At 50.0% G+C, this 22,338-nt stretch overlaps 8 protein-coding genes across 8 annotated transcripts; 6 read left to right on the plus strand and 2 right to left on the minus strand.

Annotated features, from left to right (window-relative positions):
* Positions 1-233: 233 nt before the first annotated feature.
* Positions 234-2,129, minus strand: N7457_009357 (uncharacterized protein; the record flags this gene model as incomplete). Its single annotated transcript, XM_057180400.1, has 1 exon — positions 234-2,129. One exon carries the CDS (start codon positions 2,127-2,129, stop codon positions 234-236), a length of 1,896 nt encoding a protein of 631 aa, XP_057028786.1.
* A 1,096-nt stretch (positions 2,130-3,225) lies between these two features.
* N7457_009358 (lanthionine synthetase C family protein) lies at positions 3,226-5,021 on the minus strand (the record flags this gene model as incomplete). Its single annotated transcript, XM_057180401.1, has 4 exons — positions 3,226-4,079; positions 4,139-4,152; positions 4,209-4,782; positions 4,841-5,021. 4 exons carry the CDS (start codon positions 5,019-5,021, stop codon positions 3,226-3,228), a joined length of 1,623 nt encoding a protein of 540 aa, XP_057028787.1.
* Positions 5,022-5,899: 878 nt separating this feature from the next.
* N7457_009359 (putative histone acetyltransferase Spt10) lies at positions 5,900-7,503 on the plus strand (the record flags this gene model as incomplete). Its single annotated transcript, XM_057180402.1, has 2 exons — positions 5,900-6,397; positions 6,451-7,503. 2 exons carry the CDS (start codon positions 5,900-5,902, stop codon positions 7,501-7,503), a joined length of 1,551 nt encoding a protein of 516 aa, XP_057028788.1.
* A 469-nt stretch (positions 7,504-7,972) lies between these two features.
* On the plus strand, positions 7,973-10,009 carry N7457_009360 (chaperonin-containing T-complex subunit CCT7; the record flags this gene model as incomplete). The annotated part of the gene is made up of 6 exons (XM_057180403.1): positions 7,973-8,018; positions 8,101-8,267; positions 8,342-8,678; positions 8,738-9,110; positions 9,170-9,831; positions 9,906-10,009. The coding sequence occupies 6 exons, from the start codon at positions 7,973-7,975 to the stop codon at positions 10,007-10,009; spliced, it is 1,689 nt and encodes a 562-aa protein (XP_057028789.1).
* A 1,109-nt stretch (positions 10,010-11,118) lies between these two features.
* On the plus strand, positions 11,119-12,684 carry N7457_009361 (caspase family protein; the record flags this gene model as incomplete). The annotated part of the gene is made up of 6 exons (XM_057180404.1): positions 11,119-11,198; positions 11,268-11,418; positions 11,481-11,526; positions 11,586-11,942; positions 11,998-12,606; positions 12,659-12,684. 6 exons carry the CDS (start codon positions 11,119-11,121, stop codon positions 12,682-12,684), a joined length of 1,269 nt encoding a protein of 422 aa, XP_057028790.1.
* A 575-nt stretch (positions 12,685-13,259) lies between these two features.
* On the plus strand, positions 13,260-15,207 carry N7457_009362 (uncharacterized protein; the record flags this gene model as incomplete). Its single annotated transcript, XM_057180405.1, has 2 exons — positions 13,260-13,938; positions 13,997-15,207. The coding sequence occupies 2 exons, from the start codon at positions 13,260-13,262 to the stop codon at positions 15,205-15,207; spliced, it is 1,890 nt and encodes a 629-aa protein (XP_057028791.1).
* A 1,314-nt stretch (positions 15,208-16,521) lies between these two features.
* On the plus strand, positions 16,522-17,794 carry N7457_009363 (uncharacterized protein; the record flags this gene model as incomplete). Its single annotated transcript, XM_057180406.1, has 2 exons — positions 16,522-16,760; positions 16,843-17,794. The coding sequence occupies 2 exons, from the start codon at positions 16,522-16,524 to the stop codon at positions 17,792-17,794; spliced, it is 1,191 nt and encodes a 396-aa protein (XP_057028792.1).
* A 361-nt stretch (positions 17,795-18,155) lies between these two features.
* On the plus strand, positions 18,156-20,023 carry N7457_009364 (Major facilitator superfamily domain general substrate transporter; the record flags this gene model as incomplete). The annotated part of the gene is made up of 5 exons (XM_057180407.1): positions 18,156-18,536; positions 18,593-19,065; positions 19,132-19,249; positions 19,301-19,479; positions 19,534-20,023. 5 exons carry the CDS (start codon positions 18,156-18,158, stop codon positions 20,021-20,023), a joined length of 1,641 nt encoding a protein of 546 aa, XP_057028793.1.
* Positions 20,024-22,338: the final 2,315 nt, after the last annotated feature.

Genomic DNA, 22,338 nt, shown 5'->3' on the forward strand with positions numbered 1-22,338 from the left:
GTCCGATGAAGGCAGGTTGCGTGTCTCCTTACCATTGTGATGTTCATGGGCCCTTTGACGACGGCTTGTTATGACTGGGAGGATGGATGGTTCAAGTCCAAAGAAGGATTTAGAAAATATCAAAAATTCCTACAAAACATGATTGGATGACGTAGAAGTATAAGGAGTATAGTCCCTAAGTGATCTGTGCAACTGGATAGCTTGCCAAGTATGACCTTGGCAACCCACATGGTTCATGGGTACAGGTAACCCTTCTCGAAATAGTTCCCATACATGTCTACCATCCCGGTCCGCACCTTGGGCATTGGGTTCCGAACGATCTTCACTTCTCCCTTCCAGTATCCCTCGACATAGTGTGACAGTGAAACATGGGGTGATGATGGCACCAGAAGCCCGGAAATACCCGCCCCGGTCGTGCTCCGCCGCCCTCTCTCACGTCGAACCACCTGCTCGTATTCAGCCTTCTTGCCCCGACGAAAGGCCGCAAGCTCTGAAACAAGATCAACCATCTGCCCCGCATTATTCCTAGAGGTCAATGGGGAGCTGGGGCCTCTTGTGCTTTGCGATACATGTTGTCTGATTTGAGGAGAATCGGGTGAGTATATCGAGTCATCCTCGGAAGGCACAAGCGTAACCTTTTCGTTAAGCACAGCCATTGGAAAGTACTTGCTAGGATCGTTTTCAGGGACTCCACACTCTTCTTCGCCAAAGAAGCTGAAGTCGTCGGCAGCTGCAGACCAAAGATTTTCCGAATCGCGGTCACCTGTGCTTGATTGCCCCATGGCATTATATTGATTTCCGGGTTTCCATGATGTCAGTTTGGAGGTGTCGACAGGTGTGATTTCAAGAACTAAGCGTCGCAAGCCAAAGAGAGAGCGTGAGCGTTGCTGCTCGGCTTGCATGCGTGCTTTCCCTGGTGGAAGGGAGTAATCCGATCCCGCCTGTAGAGTTGCGAGCAATGCTTCATTGGAGCAGGCTGTGATGAATCGAGTGAGAGCAGAGACAATCGATGAGTTGGGTGCCACATGTGACGGTACATCCGTCAGTACCAATGTTTCCATGTGGGGAATATGTGATGGGTGCAGGTAAGGAAACCGGCTCTCCTTCCCTCCTTGGAGTGGAATTGATTGGTTACGGGGTCGTTTGGCCAGTAACATTTGTATCATCTGAGCGCGAAGATCGTTGGATGAATTCGGGGAACTGCCTCTTAAGGTTGTCTGGAGAGAGAAATCCGTCGCGGGAGTATCGCAGTCTGGAGACATGCAGATAGACGGTAATGTATTTCCATCATTCTGCTCTGTACCCGAAGTTTCTGTCCTAGAAACACCAAAGCTCATGCTTCCACTGGCGTGGTTGTGTACAGAGGTGGACTGTACAACTTCTGGAGCAAAAGCTGACCCACGTCGGACCGACGGCAAAGGCTCATCCTTGTAGAGGGTCAATCTATGGGAAGTTTGTAACCCTTTGGTTGTCCAAGTTGGATTGAGTGCACCGCTCATTGACGTATCTGCAAGTTCAAAGATTGGTCGTGTGTCTTCAGGCAACTCATGAACCAGCTGTGTGGCGTCTAGCTCGAATTGACTAACTTCACGGGGGCTTTCTTGTGCCGAAAGCTCTGGAAGAAACTCAATCTCAGATGCAGCGTCCTTGGCTGGTGGCTGGCCGGTAAGAACAGCATGATGCGCTCGAAAGTATATCAGATTGTCCCCTGCAACCTTGCCCAAAAGCGGGACAAGTTTCTCAGCTCCAGGATATTTCTCCTTCCCATAGTGGTGCGATTGATGTGCTTTATCTGGAATGCTGATGGTCCCGAAATCTAAAGCGTGTAACTGGGCAGAGACCAAAAGACTGGCGACAGCTTCCACTGATATCTGGTTGCCAGTAATATAAAGATGCGTGATTCCCGTGTTTGGTAAGTCTTCGACCCATGGATGATATAAAACAGGCTGGGCAAGTAGTCTGGCAAACTGCTCATCTAAGTCTGGGCGTCTGAAGAAGTCCGACCCAGATTCGTGGATTGAAAAGTGAGAGAAAGGATCTGGCGAAGCAGTAGATCTCCTTGGATATTGCTGCCGTGCTCTCTCGTTTGGCGAGAGAAAGGATGCCTGTAAAAGGGAGCGAACTGCCATGTCTGTGAGGATATTGTCTCTCAAGTCCAGACAACGGACTCGTCGTCCGATTGCATTAGCTAGAAATTCAGCGTCAGCATCTTTTAGCCCAATACCACGCAATTTTAGTACACGCAGAAACGGCATTCGAGTTATTGTAGACAACACGCCGCGGTCTCGTGCTGGGGTGGTGTACGAAAGATCCAAATAGGCCAATGCCGGAAACAAGAGGAGAGTCTCTGCGAGACTCGCGGATGTAGTGTTCGGCTCGCGCTCAGCTAATAAGAGCCGTATATTATACTGACTCAACCTTTGATGGTTCTTCAAGGCTGTCATGGCATTGTGATCGAAGAAAGGTAACTTTGAGACCATCAGACATTGCAGGCATGGCAGGCATTCGAGGATGTCTCTCAGCCAGCCTGGTCGCGGACCACCGTAGATTTCCGAAAGAGCTGGTGGAAGATGGAGGGTATGAGTCAATGCTCGCACCTCTCGGCGAGCAAATTTAAGAGTTCTTCTGAACCGAGTGAGAGCCACTATATAATCAAATCAGACGCTGCTTTTAAAACCATCCGCTATTGTTTTCATTCTTACCGTAGACTGCATCATTGTCTGTACCGAAGTGAGATGCTGGATCGCCCCAGAGGAAGGGCATGAATAAACCATGCCAACGACGACAGACTAGCGAAACAGCACATAGGTCGCTAGATGGGATGTAGCGCGCGATAATTGTCCAAGCATCTCTGTCCGTTGCGGATTCGTAAGAGGGCGGGATGAGATCCATATTGTCACTTCACTCCATGTATACCTTTAGTATATTGAGAAAATAATATCTCATTATGTCGTAGTCTACTGGCTTCCTTCGCAGATGACAGAAATCGAAGGCTTCTGGAAATTTGGCCCGATGTGTTGCCCGACTCAGCCACGCTGTTGTTTACAATTGCTTTTTTGGGGGGGCCATTAAGCGATCGTACCCGTGACGTGTATATACTTCGTTTGTGCCATACAGTTGGCTTGAGAAAGAATATGGGAGATATCTATCTTGTAAAATGCTTCACGATGTATTTTGTGTATCAAAGTCCCCTTTCGATGCCAATATCGGGAGGGGAATATGACGTCACCGGGGAAAGCAACTATATAAACACGTGGGGGGCTGGAAGGGCTGTTCAATAAATGCCCTTTGCACCATTTCCCCCAAAGCTGGGCAGCCTAGCTGTCTGTGTAAAGCATCACGGAAGATTTGGTCTTGTGGAAAACCTTTCGGCGGGCATAGGCCCTGCTCAACCAACTCCATCTTGCGCATCCTGGCTCGAAGCACCGCACACGTATCAGCCCACGCGCAAATATTGCCCGCGAGACCTTCAAACAAAGAATAAGGCTCATCGGGCGTACGGTAATCTTTATCGGAAGATGTAGGTGAGGTGTTGTATGGCTTCGTCTCACGTGCATGCAACATAAACGCGAGGGCCTTGGAGAGGAAGAAGTCACTAGTGAGCTTGGGACTCACCTCCGCATCTGGAAGTGCTGACAATTGATTGCGCCGAAGAAAGTTGGCTCTAGCCTCGTCTAGATTGCTTGAGTAGTATTCAAAGCAGTCATGAAGGAGGAGCCATGCCCATGCATTGCCGGCCACGCCGTGACACAGACTACCTCCCTTGGACAGCAGGCCTTCTTCCCATACACGCTCAGTGCCCAAGCGTATGGCTTGGTCCCAAATTGGTTCCCAATAATTACATGTCAACCATTCATTCTTCAAGGCAGCTCCCAACAGAACTAACAGCCCTGGGCTCCCGTGGCAGAGTTGAACTAGCTCCGTGCGTTTCCCAGAGCCAAATGGAGGTAGTGCCATCGGAAGATGACCGTTGGCGGCAACGGATGTCTTGCAAAATGCAGTGATAGTATCACCAATCAGAGGAAGGTAAGCAGTAAGCTCTCCAGGCTTACATGAAAGTAGGATGGTCAAAATACCGGCTGAAATCACACTTCAGGGTTAGTTGTTGTAAGCACCGAAAGATCATTTGCTAGCTTACTTATTCCATGGACGCTAATGAAACTTGTTAGTGACCCATTACGATGCTAGTGAAGTGGCCATGTACTCACGCCCCAAAACAGTAATATCCTTCTACCCACGCATACATCAATGGATGTGCGTCTTTGTGTCCGTTTTTCTCAATGTATTCCCTGGAACCTTGTTGCCCAGCATCAACAACTACTCGGATGAATTCAGGGATCGTCTCCAGCACAGGTAGAAGGAGGTTCTGGGTCTCTTGATCGAAATTATGAGCACGAATATTTAACAGGGCCCAAAGTAGTCCTGCTCGGCCAAACAACATCTCATCTCCGCCCATTCTGCGGCCATCATGGGCAACAAGAGGCTCGTTATTTAGAGCCAATTGCACGGCATCATGAAGACAAGTGATATCCTCTCTTGCGATGCTGACATCGGCATTCTTCTGCCAATGTGTCTTCGCAAGAGTAGCCAGAATGCGCAGAGAGACAGCAGTCATGGGCGAAGATGAACCAATCGGAGACAGTCGGGAGGCTAGGAGAGGAGTATCCGGGAGGCTTGACGGTATTCTTTGTAGCGCGTAATTATGGTAGTCGGGAGAGTTAACCGTGGGATCTTCTAGCACTGGCAATTGATAATCCAGACGTAGGAATGCCAACGCAATGCCTGTCATCAGCTGTTAGTTGATCATCGTTTCGAAAGGCGCGGCTCGAAGATGGAATACCAGGCAAATCTCTAAATAGGCCATTGGCGCCCCATCCCTTCGGGATCAAAGTATTCTCCTGTATCAACTTGGCCCCATTGCGAACGGCGATGCGGAGTTCTTCGAGACTCTCGGAGAGCGTGGCTGCGTTGACCGATACTGGGCTTAAGGTATTCTCGAAGTATCGTGGACGCTCTGACATGATGCAATTTTTGTATACTTCAAATTTGTATAGATTTGCGAGAGATTGCGTGGCAAAGAGGAAGCTCAGCTCTGCAGGTCTCAAACTTGGGGCTTTCTGACAGTGGGGGCCTCCCGGGGCCGCCCCCAACCTTGTACTTCTCTATAGTTACTTGGAACACACAGTCATCGGCAAATTCTCCCATCTCCTCTAGCAAGTTTAGTGATATGATCACAGAATGACTCTGTTGTACATAGATGTGTCAAATTGGACCCACCAAAACTCAGCAGCCCCATAGTCCCACAAACCGAATTAGGTACATATGCAGAACTCCGCAGTATGTACTCCGTACATACATATTACCTAGGTACATCTATGCTACCGGATGGCTCCATGTCTTGGTGCGGGTGAAGTGTCGTTTCTATCCTTCGGCCCTCAATGATGCGTAGGTGATATTGGTCGTGTCTGCCCTGAGATCCCGTCCACTGTTTATAGGTCATCGTTTCACTTCAAACCCCAGTACGGAGGACAACATCACCTGGGTAGGCCTGTACCTACCCCGGACAACGGTGTGCACCGATCCAGTTCCTTCCCCAGGACATAAGGCAGCAACAGGGCTGCCTGAACCCCTTACCTCAGCCCTGAGTCAGCACGGACCACGACTTCCCGAGTTGCGTTGTGGCCGTTCCGGACTCGAGAATACTCACGCGGTCCTCGAAGTGCGATTGAGGACATCCTTCTAGAAGCAGCCCAGAATGTCAGTGAATAGACCCCTGTTAAGTCCAACTTGATATAGCCATTGCGATTTTTTGTTACATCCATTTAGCTTTGTGGAATAGATTCAAACTAACCATGGCAAACAGTTGTGTGATTGGCAGATCCCAGAGTGCCATCTTACCATGTCTGAAGTACATGGAGATTCAGAGCTCGTCCCAGCGGGCCCTGAGCTAGATTATCCGCTTGCTCTGGCGCCGCGACAGGTGACTTTGCGAGATCGGGTTACAGTCGCAACGTTGGTCCCTTTTGCCTCAGCAGAGGAGGTACCCCGGGCCCTAATGAAGTACCTCTCTGATCAATTCAACAAAGAGATCGAAAAGGGTGATACATATGCTATGACTGAAGCCATTCCATTAGCTCAATTTGGACGCTATTGGTTCTCGAATTTTGGCGTGGTCATGCTTACTGGTGAAATCGAGAGTGCAGAACAAACACATGCAATGGACCGTGCAGGAGCCAATTGGAACAAGATCTGCCTCGGTGGCTTCCATATTCGACCCAACTACCCTGGCCGTAGTAGTCATGTCTGCAACGGTACATTTATTGTCACCGATGCTGCTCGAAATAAGGGTGTGGGTAGACTGATGGGCGAATCATATCTGGAGTGGGCGCCTCGGCTCGTGAGTGTTTCATCGCTAGATCTCTAAATGGGCACTTCATTAACATTGACTAGGGCTACACATATGCAGTCTTCAATTTGGTCTATGAGTCCAATGTTGCATCGTGTCGTCTGTGGGATTCGCTTGGCTTTAAACGCATTGGTAGAGTCCCCGGTGGAGGCAGTATCAAGTCTCAACCTGGAGAATTCGTCGATGCAATCATCTATGGAAGAGGCCTCAGTCTGGATGGGGAGGACTCTGTGTCTCAGGATCGCTTTGAGAAGATTCGTTATTACCTGAAGCACGCCAAGTATCCCCGTGGTGCGGATCGAGCTGAGAAGAGTCGACTCCGCAGTGCGGCGACACATTACAAGCTCCTTGGAGGCGAGGATGGCGAGCCTGAGAGGCTGATGCTGAAGGATAAAGAAGTGGTGTCAGACCCGCAGCATCAGTATAATATTGCCCAAGACGTTCATCTCAAACAGCATGCAGGAATCAACAAAACCACGGCAGCTATTGCAACCAAATATCACTGGGTCAGAATCAAAGAAACTGTCAATCGTGTGATTCGAGACTGCCCTCAATGCAAGGAGACTCTCAAGACGCCCCCCATTCCAGGGAGCAAAGAGGATGATCGTTCGCCATCGGAAACAATTTCTGGCATGGACATGGACAGTACACTGGAACAGCCACATAAGGAGCCTGTCAACCTTCCGCAGGCGATGGACGAAGCACCCGATGAACCTAGCTACAACCCTCTCATGCACCAACCCCTTCCTGCTGCTGGGCCCGGCACGGTCCAATCCATGGCTGGGTTCGCACCTATGCCTCTTGACCCTCAAATCATGCAAATGCAGCACCAACTACGACGCTACCAGCAACATAATGCTATGGGGCAATTCGCACCGGTCCCGCACAGTATTGGCATGTCAAGCTTTGACGATGCAATGCGCTATCATACAGCCAGCAACGCTTATCAAATGATGGTCGATGACGGCTCAGATCCTTTTCGACAAGACGTCCTTGGGCTTGTGAATCCACCGCCACACGAGTTACAGCATGATGCTGAGTTACTTGCCAAGTTCGAGTACGGAAGTCCATCGGATGGGAATTACGACTTTACGTGAACAAGCCTCCACTTTTTCTTTCGGCCTTTTTTTATCCTCTCGGGGTTTTCTCTTATAGCTTGATCCTTTCCCTAGTTATTATTATTTAATTGTCCATCGGCGTCTGAGGCGTGCATTCGTTGGTCTGGGATACTACTGATACTCCACCAGTCTTGTACTATGGGCAGTGAAGCGACGCATTTTGCTACATACACTTCTGGTTCTCTTTTTCTTTGAATGTGATAATATCATCAAGATCATAGAGCTTGGTTCTCAATGTAAATTGGGTATATTACATGTGTACATACATAGTAGGGTTGAGGAGCCCTGATTGGTCACCGCCTTGCGCGACTGGGGGGTTTTGGGGGAACAGGAGCTCTGGGAAATTTTGGCAGATCAACCCCTCCGACCTTTCACCCCAACATACCCCTTTTCTTATTTCTTTTTTTTTTTTTATTGAACCGTTTAGTATCCGAATACCGATCTAATCATGGCCTTCAACGGCCAAACCCCCACGATTGTCGTGTTGAAGGAGGGTATGTGTTGTCTCCAGCGCGGGCAGTTTTGTTGGTGGGATTCCGTCACCCATGCTAACTACTGCTGCTTTGCAATCTACAGGCACCGATGCCTCTCAGGGAAAGGGACAGGTTATTTCCAACATCAACGCATGTGTTGCAGTGCAAGCAACAGTCAAGAGCACTCTCGGCCCGTACGGTGGTGATCTCCTGCTTGTGGATGCCAATGGCAGACAGACCATTACAAACGATGGAGCCACAGTTATGAAGGTGAGTTTTTGTTTTTGATGCGAATCTGAAATCGGGATAAAGTGCTGGCTCTAACTTTTGTTTCTCTCTGACAGCTTTTGGATATTGTGCACCCCGCCGCCCGCATTCTCACGGATATCGCTCGGTCCCAAGATGCCGAAGTTGGTGACGGAACGACCTCCGTGGTTGTCCTGGCTGGTGAGATTTTGAAGGAGGTGCGAGACCTCGTTGAACAGGGTGTCAGCTCCCAGACCATCATTAAGGGTCTGCGGAGGGCGAGCGCCATGGCAGTCAACAAGGTTAAGGAGATTGCGGTCGATATGTTGCACGAGGCAGATAGCCAGGAGAAGAAGGTCGAGACACTAAGACGGTTGGCCGCCACAGCCATGAACAGCAAGCTTATCAAGCGGAATTCGGACTTCTTCACAAAGAGTGAGGAACTTCTACTTAGCGGCTGCGATTATTCAGAGGCTGACGATATGGTATCATAGTGGTTGTGGATGCGGTGCTTTCGCTCGATCAAGATGATCTTAACGAGAGATTGATCGGTATCAAGAAGATTACCGGTGGTGGTCTCCAGGATTCGCTTTTCGTTGACGGTGTCGCCTTCAAGAAGACTTTCTCCTACGCCGGTTTCGAGCAGCAGCCCAAGCACTTTAAGAACCCCGGTATCGTGTGCTTGAACGTCGAGTTGGAGTTGAAGAGCGAGAAGGACAATGCCGAAGTCCGTGTCGAGCAGGTCTCAGAGTACCAGGCTATCGTCGATGCCGAGTGGCAGATTATCTACAACAAGCTTGAGTCCATCTACAAGACAGGAGCGAAGGTTGTGCTCAGCAAGCTGCCCATTGGCGATCTTGCCACACAGTAAGTGTTCTTTATCTACTCTGTGGCATGCGTCTAGATACTGACGGTACGATTTATAGGTACTTCGCGGACCGAGACATTTTCTGTGCCGGCCGTGTCGCCTCGGACGACATGGACCGTGTTTGCCAGGCCACCGGAGCTGCAACCCAATCGACCTGCACTGACATCCAAGAGCGCCACCTGGGTACCTGTGGTGTGTTCGAGGAGCGCCAGATCGGTGGAGAGCGTTTCAACCTGTTCTCCGACTGCCCTCTCGCTAAGACTTGCACTCTTGTGCTGCGTGGTGGTGCTGAGCAGTTCATTGCGGAGGTGGAGCGCAGTCTTCACGATGCCATCATGATCGTTAAGCGTGCTCTGCGCAACACAACCATTGTCGCTGGTGGTGGTGCTACTGAGATGGAGCTGTCGAGCTACATGCACGGCTTCGCCGACCGTAACGTTCCTCACAAGCAACAGGCCGTTGTCAAGGCATTTGCCAAGGCTTTGGAGGTTATTCCCCGCCAACTGTGTGATAACGCTGGCTTCGATGCTACAGACATTCTGAACCGCTTGCGTGTGGAGCACCGCAAGGGTAACACCTGGGCCGGTGTGGACTTCGACAACGAGGGCGTCCGTGACAACATGCTCGCCTTTGTTTGGGAGCCCAGTCTGGTCAAGGTCAACGCCATTCAAGCCGCAGTGGAAGCCTCTTGCTTGATTCTGAGTGTGGACGAGACGATAAGTAAGTGACTTGCCAACCCTACATCGTATTAATTTTTATTATCTGCAGCATGGCTAACACATCCGTTCCCACAGAGAATGAGGAGTCAGCTCAACCTGGTCAACAGCGCGGTATGCCACCAGGTGCTGCCCAGCGCGCCCTTCGGGGCCGTGGCCGCGGCATGCCCCGCCGAGGATAAACGCGTTTGGCCAAGATTGGATGATGGTCGATGATATTCCCCCTAAAAAAGAAAGACATGCAAGGCCGATGGACACGCAGCAATCGGAGCGAACTCTGCTCCGGGCTTGGTGGCCTCCCAGCCAGTGTCTGTGAGATGAATATTGAATATGAAGTACAGGGCGAATAGAAGACGAGTTTGTAGACATAATCAGACTTGAACCGGTCTTCCCAAGTACATAGTTCTCATGAAAGTATTGCTTCTTCGATTTCGATCTCGTGCATGCAGGGGATGTGTCCCATCTCTCAAGACCGATCAATTCCGGATATGGCCTACCTACCTAGGTACCCTGGACATTCGCGAGACCGGGTATACTTTTAGATTAAGTGGAATGAGATTTGAGCCATACTCAATCGACTCCGTACTCCGTACTCCATATCGCGTAATTAGCCCGGTAATTAGGGAAGCCCTTGGCCGTTTTATTGGCCAGTGCAGCCTCTTTGCGCCAAGCCAGCCCTATTGAATCCCCCCTCTGTATGACGCGCAGGACGATCAATAGTCCTTGTAGGTGCTCCGTGGCAACACGGAGGATTTTGTATGAATCAGTCATGCCCAGGTCATTCAACGTACTCGGTAGTTGCAAGTGGAGCCCAATGGCTGGGGCCTTGGGCTTCAGTCTGACAGGGGCTGGTCGGAGGCGCCGATGAACGCATGTCAGATATAAATCCCCATTACGTGGGATTCTTCTTCTTCCTTTCCCCCTATTTTGCTTGATCTTTCTGGGACTTGGTGAGTTCCAATCAACTGCCTTATCGGGAAACACGGGAGTCTTCGTAAGTGATTCAGGTTGACGATCCCCTCATTCCCAGAACTGCCTCGGCGCTGTAAACCTGCGAATCCCAGCTTCAAAGTTCTTTTGATTTGTCTTTTTGATTCTTTATCTTCTTTGCTTCTGCTCTTTCCAGGATTGATTCGTTGCACTGTTCGAGGCTTGGCGGCTGCCGTGCTTCCGATCTCTTTTGCCTTCAATCTTTCCTTTCCCCACATCCAACGTCGCGTGTTGCTCTTGATCTTCATTTCGGGGCCTCGGTCGTTTTTCCACTGGTCTACATTTGATCCTATCGCGAGTGATGTCTTACTATCCACCCTACTCGGGCGCGCCGGGTTACCCCCCGCAGCAGCCATCTTATCCCCCGCAACAGCAGTACTCGTATGCTTGCTTGATCCTTTTGCCTGCAGCCTGGAGAACACCAAGAATCTGACCATAACCTGATCGCAGACAAATGAGTCATCATCAGCAGCCATCTTATGGCGGTTATCCCGGCCAGTCGTACCACCAACAGCCGCAGCAATCCAACCCCTATGGATACAGCCATTCGCCTCAACCCCAACAGTCCTACGGCGGACATGCTCCTCAGCAGAGCTACAACGTATGCGATGACGAGACTCTGGCTTAATGTATACGGATCTGACGTATCTCAATTATTTGCAGGCCCCGCCATCCGGATACAACCAGCAGCCAATGCAAGGAAGACCAGGTTCGACTGCTCCAGGCTCAGCAACACATTCACAGCACAAGCTAATGCCAAAACTCTAGCTTACGGTCAAAGTGGCGGTCCACCTCGTCCTCCCAGCAACCCCGTCGCCTTCGGTCACGGCGCTCCCCAGGGATATAACTTCCAATACTCTCGTTGCACGGGCAAGAGAAAGGCATTGTTGATTGGTATCAATTACTTTGGCCAGAAAGGACAGCTGCGCGGATGTATCAATGATGTCAAGAACATGTCGGCCTATCTGAACCAGAACTTCGGTTATGCTCGTGAAGACATGGTGCTCTTGACTGATGACCAGCAAAACCCGATGAGCCAGCCGACCAAGGCAAACATTCTGCGGGCCATGCACTGGCTGGTCAAGGATGCCCAGCCCAATGACTCGTTGTTTTTCCACTACTCCGGTGAGTAATCAAGTTCAACTGCACTCCCATGAAGATGAATTAACAAGATATGCAGGCCACGGCGGTCAGACACCTGACTTGGATGGCGATGAGGAGGATGGATATGATGAAGTAATCTACCCAGTGGACTTCCGTGCGGCAGGCCACATCGTTGATGATGAGATGCACCGTATCATGGTGCAGTCTCTACGACCCGGCGTCCGGCTCACAGCGATCTTCGACTCCTGCCACTCTGGCTCCGCTCTGGACCTCCCTTACATCTACTCCACTTCCGGTGTGCTCAAGGAGCCCAATCTGGCCAAGGAGGCTGGACAAGGGTTGCTTGGCGTGGTGTCGGCATACGCGCGTGGTGATATGGGCAGCATGGTGTCAACTGCCATGGGCTTCCTTAAGAAGGCCACCAAGGGTGACGAAGTGTATGAACGCAACAAGCAGACCAAGACCAGCCCCGCAGATGTCATCATGTGGTCCGGCAGCAAGGACGACCAGACCAGTCAAGACGCCCAGATTGCCGGCCAGGCTACGGGCGCCATGTCCTGGGCTTTCATCGCGGCCCTTCGGAAGAATCCTCAGCAGAGCTATGTCCAGCTTCTGAACAGCATTCGTGACGAACTCTCTACCAAATATACCCAAAAGCCCCAGCTGAGCTGCAGCCACCCTCTAGGTAAGTGTCCTCGGGTCACTTAACAGCCGTAAAATTCTGACCAGCTTCACAGATACCGACATTCTCTATGTAATGTAATTACAACTGGAACTGCAGATAAGGAGTGATGAGTGTTTAGCTCGCAACGAAGCATGCTTTGAGTCTAATGAATCGTTCTGTACGTAATTTCGCCCTCGGCTGCATATTTGGCCTGTGGGTTGGTGCCCTATTCGGTGCGCTATTTGTGATTTATTATCATAATCCCTTGATCACTGTCTTCTTCCTTATGCAGATTGGCTCGGTGACGAAAAGCATCGGTCTGTCTGACATCATTCGTAGACCACTTAGCCCATATGCACGACCAAATACACCACACATGTACACTTGTCGCTGTGAGGCTACTGCTAGCTAAGAGCAATCGACTACATGTTATTCGTGAATTGAACTAGTCGCCTCTCCATATGATGAGATCCTTCGTCGGTCCATCATTGGCGGGAGAGTGGACCGAGTGAAATGGCGTAGGGCTGTGCGGATTTCATATCCCCAGTGTGGGGATGTTTATATGTCATTCTTGTTCCCGAAGTATTGAAACTCCTGAACTAATATGACAGCTTGTACATTTGTCAATTGAGAGTGGCTTTGGTGCTGGCACGCAAGCTTCTCCAAGCAGCACGATGCAGTCTTTCTATCAGCACCGCAGGATCCGCAGAAAGCTCGAGCTACAATTCGTTACGAGGCATGAGAAACCCGAAGACATCTGGACCCACGAGGGCCGCTACTATTACCGTGATGGAGAAATCCAAACATGCCCTCATGAGCCAGATGACGACCTACCTGCCGATAGAAGGAGGGAGCATGGCCACCGTACTTTCATATCCGGGCCTTCGCTTTACCCTCGCCATTCAGTTCGATCCCATTTGGAGCGGGAGGGAGACTTTGAGCGAGCGGATTTCGACCCGGAGCTCCAAACAGATCCGCATACTATCAACACAGAGGAGACGCTGGGAGATACAACTGAGATGATGATAACTGGCATTGAGAGACCCCGGCCAGGCATCGGTGCAGCCGCTGGGATATCCGAAGGTGCTCCCGTTGGGGTTGACGACCGTCCTATCGAAACTGATTCTGATATTGACTCAATTAAGAAAGACAAACTCATCGCCGTCACTTTCGAGGGGGAATGTGATAAAATGGATCCTCACAACTGGAGCTTGGCATGTCGAATGTATACTACGATTCTTACTTCGCTTCTTGCGTGCGTGATCTTCTGGTCGTCTACTATCGATACCACTGCCCTTACCTCAACCAAGTTATTGTTTCATACTAGCCTCGAGGTCCAGACTTTACCAACCGGTATGTAACGAATCTCTTTTCATAACACGAAGAACACTAACCGACATTCTGTCATCAGCTATGTTTTTGATCGGCTCTGGGCTGGGGGCCTTGGTAACAGCACCTGTATCAGAACTTTTCGGCCGCAATCCCGTGTACATACCGACCATGGTAGCATTCATGCTGTTCAACATGGGTGCAGGGCTTTCCCAAACAGCGGTACAGCGAATTATTTGTCGTGGCCTCGCTGGACTCTTCGGATCTGCCCCGTCAGTTCTAGCAGCAGCAACTCTCGTAGATGTCTGGTCCCGCATTGAGCGAGTCTACGCCTTTCCAGCTTTTTCCATCATAGTCTTCACGGGTCCACTGGTCGGCCCAATACCGGGGTCTGCCGTCGTGAGTGAGACAAGCTGGCGCTGGGTGGACTGGATGACTATTATCTTCGCAGCCCTCATCCTGGTCCCGGTCATACTGTTTCTACCAGAGACATACAGTCCAATTTTACTATACTGGAAGGCAAAAGAGCTCCGTCGTCTGACAGGCGATGACCGATACCGGTCCCCACTGGAGTTCAAACGAGTCTCGTTCCTCCATCGCCTACGAACCTCACTATACCGACCAATTCTGCTCTTCACGACCGAACCAATCATCATGATCCACTCGGCCATCCTCTCCCTCCTCTTCATTATTCTGTATACTTTCGTTGCAGGCTATGTCGCCATATTCGAACATGAATACAAATTCAGCTCGGTTACCACCGCCGTCGCATTCCTGGGCATAGAGGTCGGAATCCTCCTCTCTGCAGCGGTAGTCCCACTGTCAATGTGGCTCATGCGCAGAGAGATCCACCGCAGCCGTGCAAGGGGCCAGTCACGCCCAGACCCGGAAATCACTCTATACATGGGCATGTTCGGGGCCCCGGCCGTGCCCATCTCGCTGTTCTGGATGGGCTGGACGTCCAGGCCGGAGATCTCGCACTGGAGTCCGCTAATCGCCTCCGTGCTTTTTGGCTTCGGCACATTGTGTATCTTCATTTCCGCGTATCAGTATGTCGCTGATGCGTTCGAGCTCCATGTTGCCAGTGCGCTTTCGTCTCTACAGGTGTTGAGACTTGTTTCTGCGGGTGTCATGGCTATTGTGGCGGAGATTATGTATCATGCGCTTGGGATTGGGAGGACTTTGACGCTTTTGGGTGGTCTTTCGTTGTTGTTTTTGCCTATGCCGTATTTGCTTTATTGGAAGGGGTATAAAGTGCGGAAGTGGAGTCGGTATGCGCGTAGTAATGAGTAGGGTTGAACTATATATACGTACATAGATCAGCTGTTGAGTACAGGAATATCAGCTATCTGTCAACCTGATACTGCGATACATTTTTGAAGTGCTCACCCTTTAACACAGAGTCAGCTACAGACTGGGACACTAACTATGAGGAGTAAGTGCGGACGAAGCAGATGTGGATTACGGGAGTATATTCATTGTTCCTAGCAAAGATATTAGCATATACACCGGATTTTAGGTGTTACAACCTAACGTACGCGGAGTACGAATACGGTGCGCATATATCTTGTAGCACATATCGGGTATTTAGGTTGGTAACCTGACATGACGACCAGTTGGTCGTCATAGTGGCTCTTTTGGTAAACGCTCTACCTTACCATTACTTCCTAGTTTTGCAGTGGTGTCAGGCCCACTTGCCTTAACAGAAATAGATGATAAAAGTAATATTCAAACCTAAACAGTGCTAAATAACAGTGTCTAGGGCCTAGGCGAAAAGAGAGTCGTACCAAGCTAAACAGGTCGTGAGTGACAAGCTCCCCATTTGATAATTCAGAGATGTTCATCTTACCTCGGACTTTGCTTTGCTCAGCCAGACATATACGGCCGACGACTCCATTAGCGACTTGAAAATCTTCCTCGTGGCGGGCTACATGCTTCCGCAAGTTTGCAGTGGCATAGCGATGCTAATAACAGGAAGAGCAAAGCTATCGGTTACTGATGCCTTGTAAATGCATTAATGCTTTATTTACCTTTTTTGTAATACATCCAGGGTAGCGACAGAATTGCTCCCCAACGTGGATAATCACTCGGTTCTGCTCATCCTATATGTTATTGATCAGCCACTTTACACTCGCTATATCCATCACCTCCACTCTTTGGTTTCGCAATTTTTTCGAAGTGTAGGAGCTTATACTCTCGTACTCAGGCATCACAAATTCACCAGAGGCAACTTCATAAATGTAACGGACATATGAAGGGTGCTTGGCCAGAAAGGCTGGACTAGTCATGATCAGGCAAATTGGGACCCGGAGGAATATTTTAACAAGAAGCTTCGAAGGCTGACTATCAAGAATTTGATGGCATAAAACGATCCTGCCCTCAGTGTCGAAGATCATTTATGTTTGTATGCACTCTATAAAGATGGTCACGTGCGAGCATCAAACAGTCGTACTTGAGGTTGTGTCCTCGAATTTATCTATCTGATTTTGGGAAGACATCGGGGCGTTTTCTTTTTCTTCTAATTCTATGGGGTGGGAGATAATCGGATGAACGTTTACTGATCGCCAGCGTCCGTCTGGTCTCCGTCATGATCCTGTTGCTCTCAAGATGTCCATCACCCTTGAAGACAATCAGCCCCCTGGGTTCTTGCGTTTGGGTCCCACCTGGTATCATGAAATCCCTTATTTGCCTCATGGATGGGAAACGACCAATGATAGAGGCTCTGGATCGCTCAAGCATGCAGCAATGAAAGCCCTATTGCAGGACCAGTCTGCCCTGGGACCGGAGTTGTTCGAACATATCCACTGGTATCTAGCAAAGTACCTTTGGGATTGTCTCAAAAACTGGTAAGTCAACCCTTGAATTTTTTTTTTCGGATGCCCTAGCAGGTCTGTGGATTGACTTATTCCGATCTAACTGTTCGCACAGCAACAAGCAGACCATGCACATGTGGAAAATCATGGCCGCTGTCTATCCTGCGCAGTTCTACAAAATTTCTCCCCACTATTCCCTCAATGCTGGCTGTCCCAAAAAACCACTAGAAGACTACATGGGTATCCTTAATAGCAACGACTTTCACTGGCGTGCAATCTTGACCATTGCAACTACCTTCTGTTCTACCACAGATCTCACCGCTATCCCAAATATCAAGAATTTGGTCGCACTGGATGTATACAGTGAGCCCTACGCATCGAATCTCGTCCCATTAAATCCCGTGGACGTTGGCAACGGAGGTCTTTCCCTGCAAGATGGATTTGTGCGGGGTTGGATCGAGTCCAAGGCACTGCAGCACTTGCGCATCCTCCGGTTTTACCACCAGCACGAGATGACTATTGCCACACTGAGAGCTCTGCGTGAGCTACCAGAGCTCCAGCTTGTTGTAGCATACGAGTGTAAAAAGATCAAAAAGACGATTCAGGAATACGATAAACCCGCAGATGCAATCATTCCCATCGAGGGTTGGTCGGCCTGCAGACTCGATTGGTTCTGGGAGAAACATGGGACGGCCAAAACAATTGATGATTATCTCCTGGCTCTGTTTGATGTGTACCAGTCCAGTCTGAGGACTTCCGAAGGCGAGCAACCACAGAGACCATCGTCGTTGGATACAAATCTTCCGATCTTGGAGTTCAAATTACCTACTGTCGATCACAGCAGAAGAGAGAGGGTGGTTATCCGCTCTCGTTACAATGCAAAGTCAATTGTGCTGTTTACAAGAGATCCTGCGAAGTTAAATTCTGACGCTGAGAAAAGGAAGCACCGCGACAGAGTGAAAAGGCGAGCTGAGCCACTGGAAAAAGGTGATCGTCCTGCTAAGAGGGCGGTGATGAAGGAAAGAGGAGCAACTGATATTTCCAAGACCTTGAGTGATTTCTTTTGATCGCAGACTAGTGCAATGGAATTGAAAATGCTGTGTCATTTCTCGGCGTTTCTCCGCATTTCTCGGCATTTTTGCGTATGTCGATCTCAGTGCGGAGTATAGATCAGTCTGTACATGTATGCACACACAATCCCAGTCTGTACTTTGATCCCAGGGACGCGCGAATAGAAGATGACTCATCGGGGAATGATGTCAGCGAGGTCAGCATCCACGCTGATTGGCTCGACGATCAACCCCGCTCAAGATGATCAACATCACCTGATGACCTCAGTAGAGGCATAAGGAACACTCTGCATCTCATACCATATTGATGACCCTGCTGTTTAAATAAGCATCTCCAAATTGGAGACGATTGACCTCCATGACGGACCGGATGCACTCCCGCGAAGGGTCCGAAAGTTCTCTCAACAATGCCATTGTTTCTCCACGATCAAGCGCCGAATCTCGCTCTCCCTCCGCACGAACACAACTCCGCGTTTCACACATGCCTCCATCAAATCATCAGCATAGACCCAGTTTGAGCGAGTCACTTCGGGGCCCTCCTGGCTCTCCCCGTGCACGCCGACAACCGTCTCTTCCACAGTCTGCTCTCCAGAGCCTTATCGACAACCCTCCGCCACCGAAGGCCACTGACCCTGCCTTTGTTGGACGTGATTGGAGAAAAATTTCAATTGGCGAGCTAGTCAGTCCGGATGATTTGAAGTTTGTGGAGCTCGATACGGGCGTCGAGGAGGCAACTAACGTGGGTTACATCAAAAAACAATACTGGTTCCTGGACTAACTAGGTTGTTTGTATAGATCCTCATCGACTCCGGTGCACCTGTGTTGCTGATCCGCGAGACTCCTGAATCTACCTCTGCTGTCGCCACGTTTGATTATTCCGATCTCAACTCCTATCTTTTGCTGGCAGCGGGCCTGACCTCTCCCGACGAAGCGTACCGAGCGTCGTATGACGCGCTGGCCAAGAAAGCCCATGATGGGGTGCCGATTCCCCTCCGCGATGTCAAGAAGTTTGGCATGGAAAAGGAGCCGCTGATCAATCTGCCAACCTCGGCCAATGTCTTGAATGCAGTGGAGATCTTTGGTGGTGGTGTTCACCGGGTTGTGGTGGTCAATGAGTCAAATGACAAAGAAGTCGTTGGCATCTTCAGTCAGTTCCGATTGGTGAAATTCCTCTGGGAAAATGGTCGCAGCTTCCCGATTATTGAGGAGCTCTATCCGAAAGCCCTGCGGGAGCTGGTGATTGGTTCCCATGAGGTGATCTCTATCAAGTAAGTCGTTGTCGTGTACAAGGAAGTTTTTGAAGACCAGCCTAACCACCATGATGTCATCTGTAGTGGTGACAAGCCTCTATCTGATGCCCTCCATGTGATGAACAACGAGGGAATGTCCTCAATCGTGGTCGTTGACAATTATTTGAACGTACTTGGGAATATTTCCACGGCAGACGTTAAGGTACGTGCAACGAGTGATCTTAATTGGTAAAATCGACTGACCGTTTGGTAGCTTTTGACTCGCTCATCTTCATTGCCGCTTCTTCACAACACGTGCACTAACTTCATCTCGGTCATCCTGTCCACACGGGGGTTGGTTGAGGGTAAAGACTCATTCCCGGTCTTTCATGTCAACCCAGGATCGACACTGGCTCATACCGTCGCAAAGATCGTGGCAACTCGATCACATAGGTAATGATTGCAAACTCGAGATACAAAGACGAAATATACTGACTGATATTCTAGGCTGTGGGTGACCGACCCCTCATCGCCCGCCTCGTCGGGACCGCCAACTCCATCTCATTCTTCAGTACACATTCCTATCTCTAGCGGCATCGGCCCAACTACTGGATCGCAGTCCGCGAATTCTCCACCACCATCCCCCCTTCCAGCACCTGTGACACCCTCAGCACAACCCTCTCAATACACCGCTCCTCATCTACCAGCTCCCAATCCACCTTACACATTCCCAGCCACAGGTGTGCCGGCTCCAATGCCGTCCCCAATTTCGCATTCTATCCCTTCCGCGGCCCTAGACGGAGCCAGGCTCTCCGGGCGCCTAGTTGGAGTAGTCAGCTTGACTGACATCTTGAACCTACATGCCCGAGCCAGTGGACTGAACCCAGCAGATCCCTCCGAGTCTCGGAACCGCCGCCGACGCAGTAGTTCGTCGAGCCAGAGTGTTCGTCGCAGTGGTGATATTGGCCGGGAGCTTTTCAGCCGGGGTGGTATGTAGAAGCATCACTACTCCGTACATGGGTGCACTTGGGCTCCTTCGTAGAGCATGGAGCATGTTCTCTAGCGCTTGCACATTTGGAGACAGGACACACCCACCGCCCCTGTCCTATGTGTCTGAACTTGTTACAAGCCCAATCCCACTCCCCTCCTCCAATCACCATGGATATCTGTCACGTCTTACCGATCTCGCAAGACCAGAGACAAATGAGTTGATTTTGGACAGTCATCATTATTAGCAGCGGATATGATCTCCATTGTGGAATAGCATTACCAAATTCTCCAATTGACCATGCGCCGTAATCCCTCGTTTCCATCTAGTCATCCAGATAGAAGATCGGTCTACAATTTGTCACGATGTTCTCAAATTTGAGTCTCTATCTAGCCTCCACTCTGTCAAGAGTAAACCAGATCTACGCATCGTCTCCTTGAGGTCAAGATCACCACCCACCGGACAAGCCCGATCCAATCCCATGTCGAGTCACCGATCAGCCCAGGCCAACGTCCCCACTGTATTCCACCCAAACACCGAGAAATCCCCTATCCGCACGCACAACGTGCGGATTCCCCTCTCAGCGGAACACCGACTGACCATACAGAGTACTCCGTATAACATCCACCATCGCCCATCACACATACCGGAGAAACATCTCCGGCAAGCAGTGAAGGCAAATGTCTCATTGAGTCCCACACGAGTCCAGTGGCGCAACCACCCCCATGGACGCAATTGTACCCACTTTCGCACACACCAGCGGACCAAGCCGCTCGACGTGTTGGGATTTCGTGATGGACGATGCATATCGTGGAATGGCAAAGGTTGCGTTTGGGAATTAGTCACGATGTTGTGATCAGCTGCAGGGTCCGTATATCTCTGTTTCCTGGTTCTGGGGCTCGGGGGCTTGACGCTCACTGGCCCGTCAGATTTTTCGCTGGCGCTCTGTTTGTGACACAGGCGCGGCATTACCGGATGAGGTAGGTAGGTTTTGGCTGACATAGGAGGTGGCTGTGGATGGTGGTGCGATATATGAGTGCTTTATATACAATAACATTGCATGAGAAGTGCAGTCTACTCGAATATATAGTGCGGTAATGTATTTTGATATAGTTTGACGATATCATGACAGAGATATGAAGACATACACGAACAAACAAGAGGAAAAAGGAAGTCTATGTACAAGATACATACTCGACAACAATAATGGCCGAGATCCAAAATCCGGGGAAGACCACGGACTCGTTCACAGCCACTTTGAATGCTTCTCCACCTCACCTACGTGGATGTAACCAGAGCCTGAGCCACTCCCACTGCTCCCGACTGACTGGTTAGGGTTTCTACGGAAACCCCGCCCCGGTGCTTTTGCAGGCGCAATTGGGCCTTGTTATTGGGTGTTCACGGGTATGGAGATCATCTCGATTAGGAAGGAAGTATGCAATTGATGTCATGTGGTTGGAGAAGAGCGTTTGGGAGGTTCAGGTTCAGAGGCTTCGCAATTCGTGTTTACAAGGGGAGGAACAATAGCTGTGGATCTAGTACATATATCTTGTAGTCAAACTGTACATACAACATAGATATCTAATAAACGTTATGTGTGTATATTTTATCCTGGCTACAACATATGACAATAACCTCGATTATATATAGAATACCTATTATTGTATACCCCCACATACATATTAGGTTGTTGCAGATAGTAAGATTAATTCCACTTCACCCGATCACCAGATAGACCGATCTAGCCTCTATGGCCTGGCCTCCAAAAAAGAACTTAAAAAACGCAGACACGCAAGCCTCAGGGCCAAAGGTGACGAGAAGGGAAAACCCAATAAATCAGCATTACCAACCATCATGCCTCACCTAGGCATCACCTGCACATGCCATTGTACTCATCCCAGAACCACTTCCCACGTCAATCAGACAACCCAACGGACCCCCAAGCCACACACCCAGCTAAGCGCAGATAAGCAAAAATAAAAAAAGGCCTCGCCACCAATCACCCTCCACACCCGTGCACGGGGTCAACGTTACAGCCCAATCCAGCCAGACCCAACGATCCAACTCTATCGACCCAGACTACAGTCCTCCAGCCGTGGTTGACAACTGGACCTGGCCCCGTTGGAGCTGCGGTCAGAGGAGACGGGGGCGTATGGGAAGGTCGATCCAGGAAGAAACAGAGTTTGCAGGTGGACTCTTATCCTGCAGTACGGTTTATACCCTGGGGATTTGCAAGGCCGAGAATACCCAGCTCGGAATCCATTGGTAGGCTTCGCTCGGAATGGTCTTTGGGTCCCTGGTTGAGGGGTGGACTCTATAGTTTG

The sequence above is a fragment of the Penicillium paradoxum genome (assembly GCF_028828445.1).
Source record: "Penicillium paradoxum strain IBT 22861 chromosome Unknown utg000007l_segment0_segment0, whole genome shotgun sequence".
Classification (NCBI taxonomy): Eukaryota; Fungi; Ascomycota; class Eurotiomycetes; order Eurotiales; family Aspergillaceae; genus Penicillium; species Penicillium paradoxum.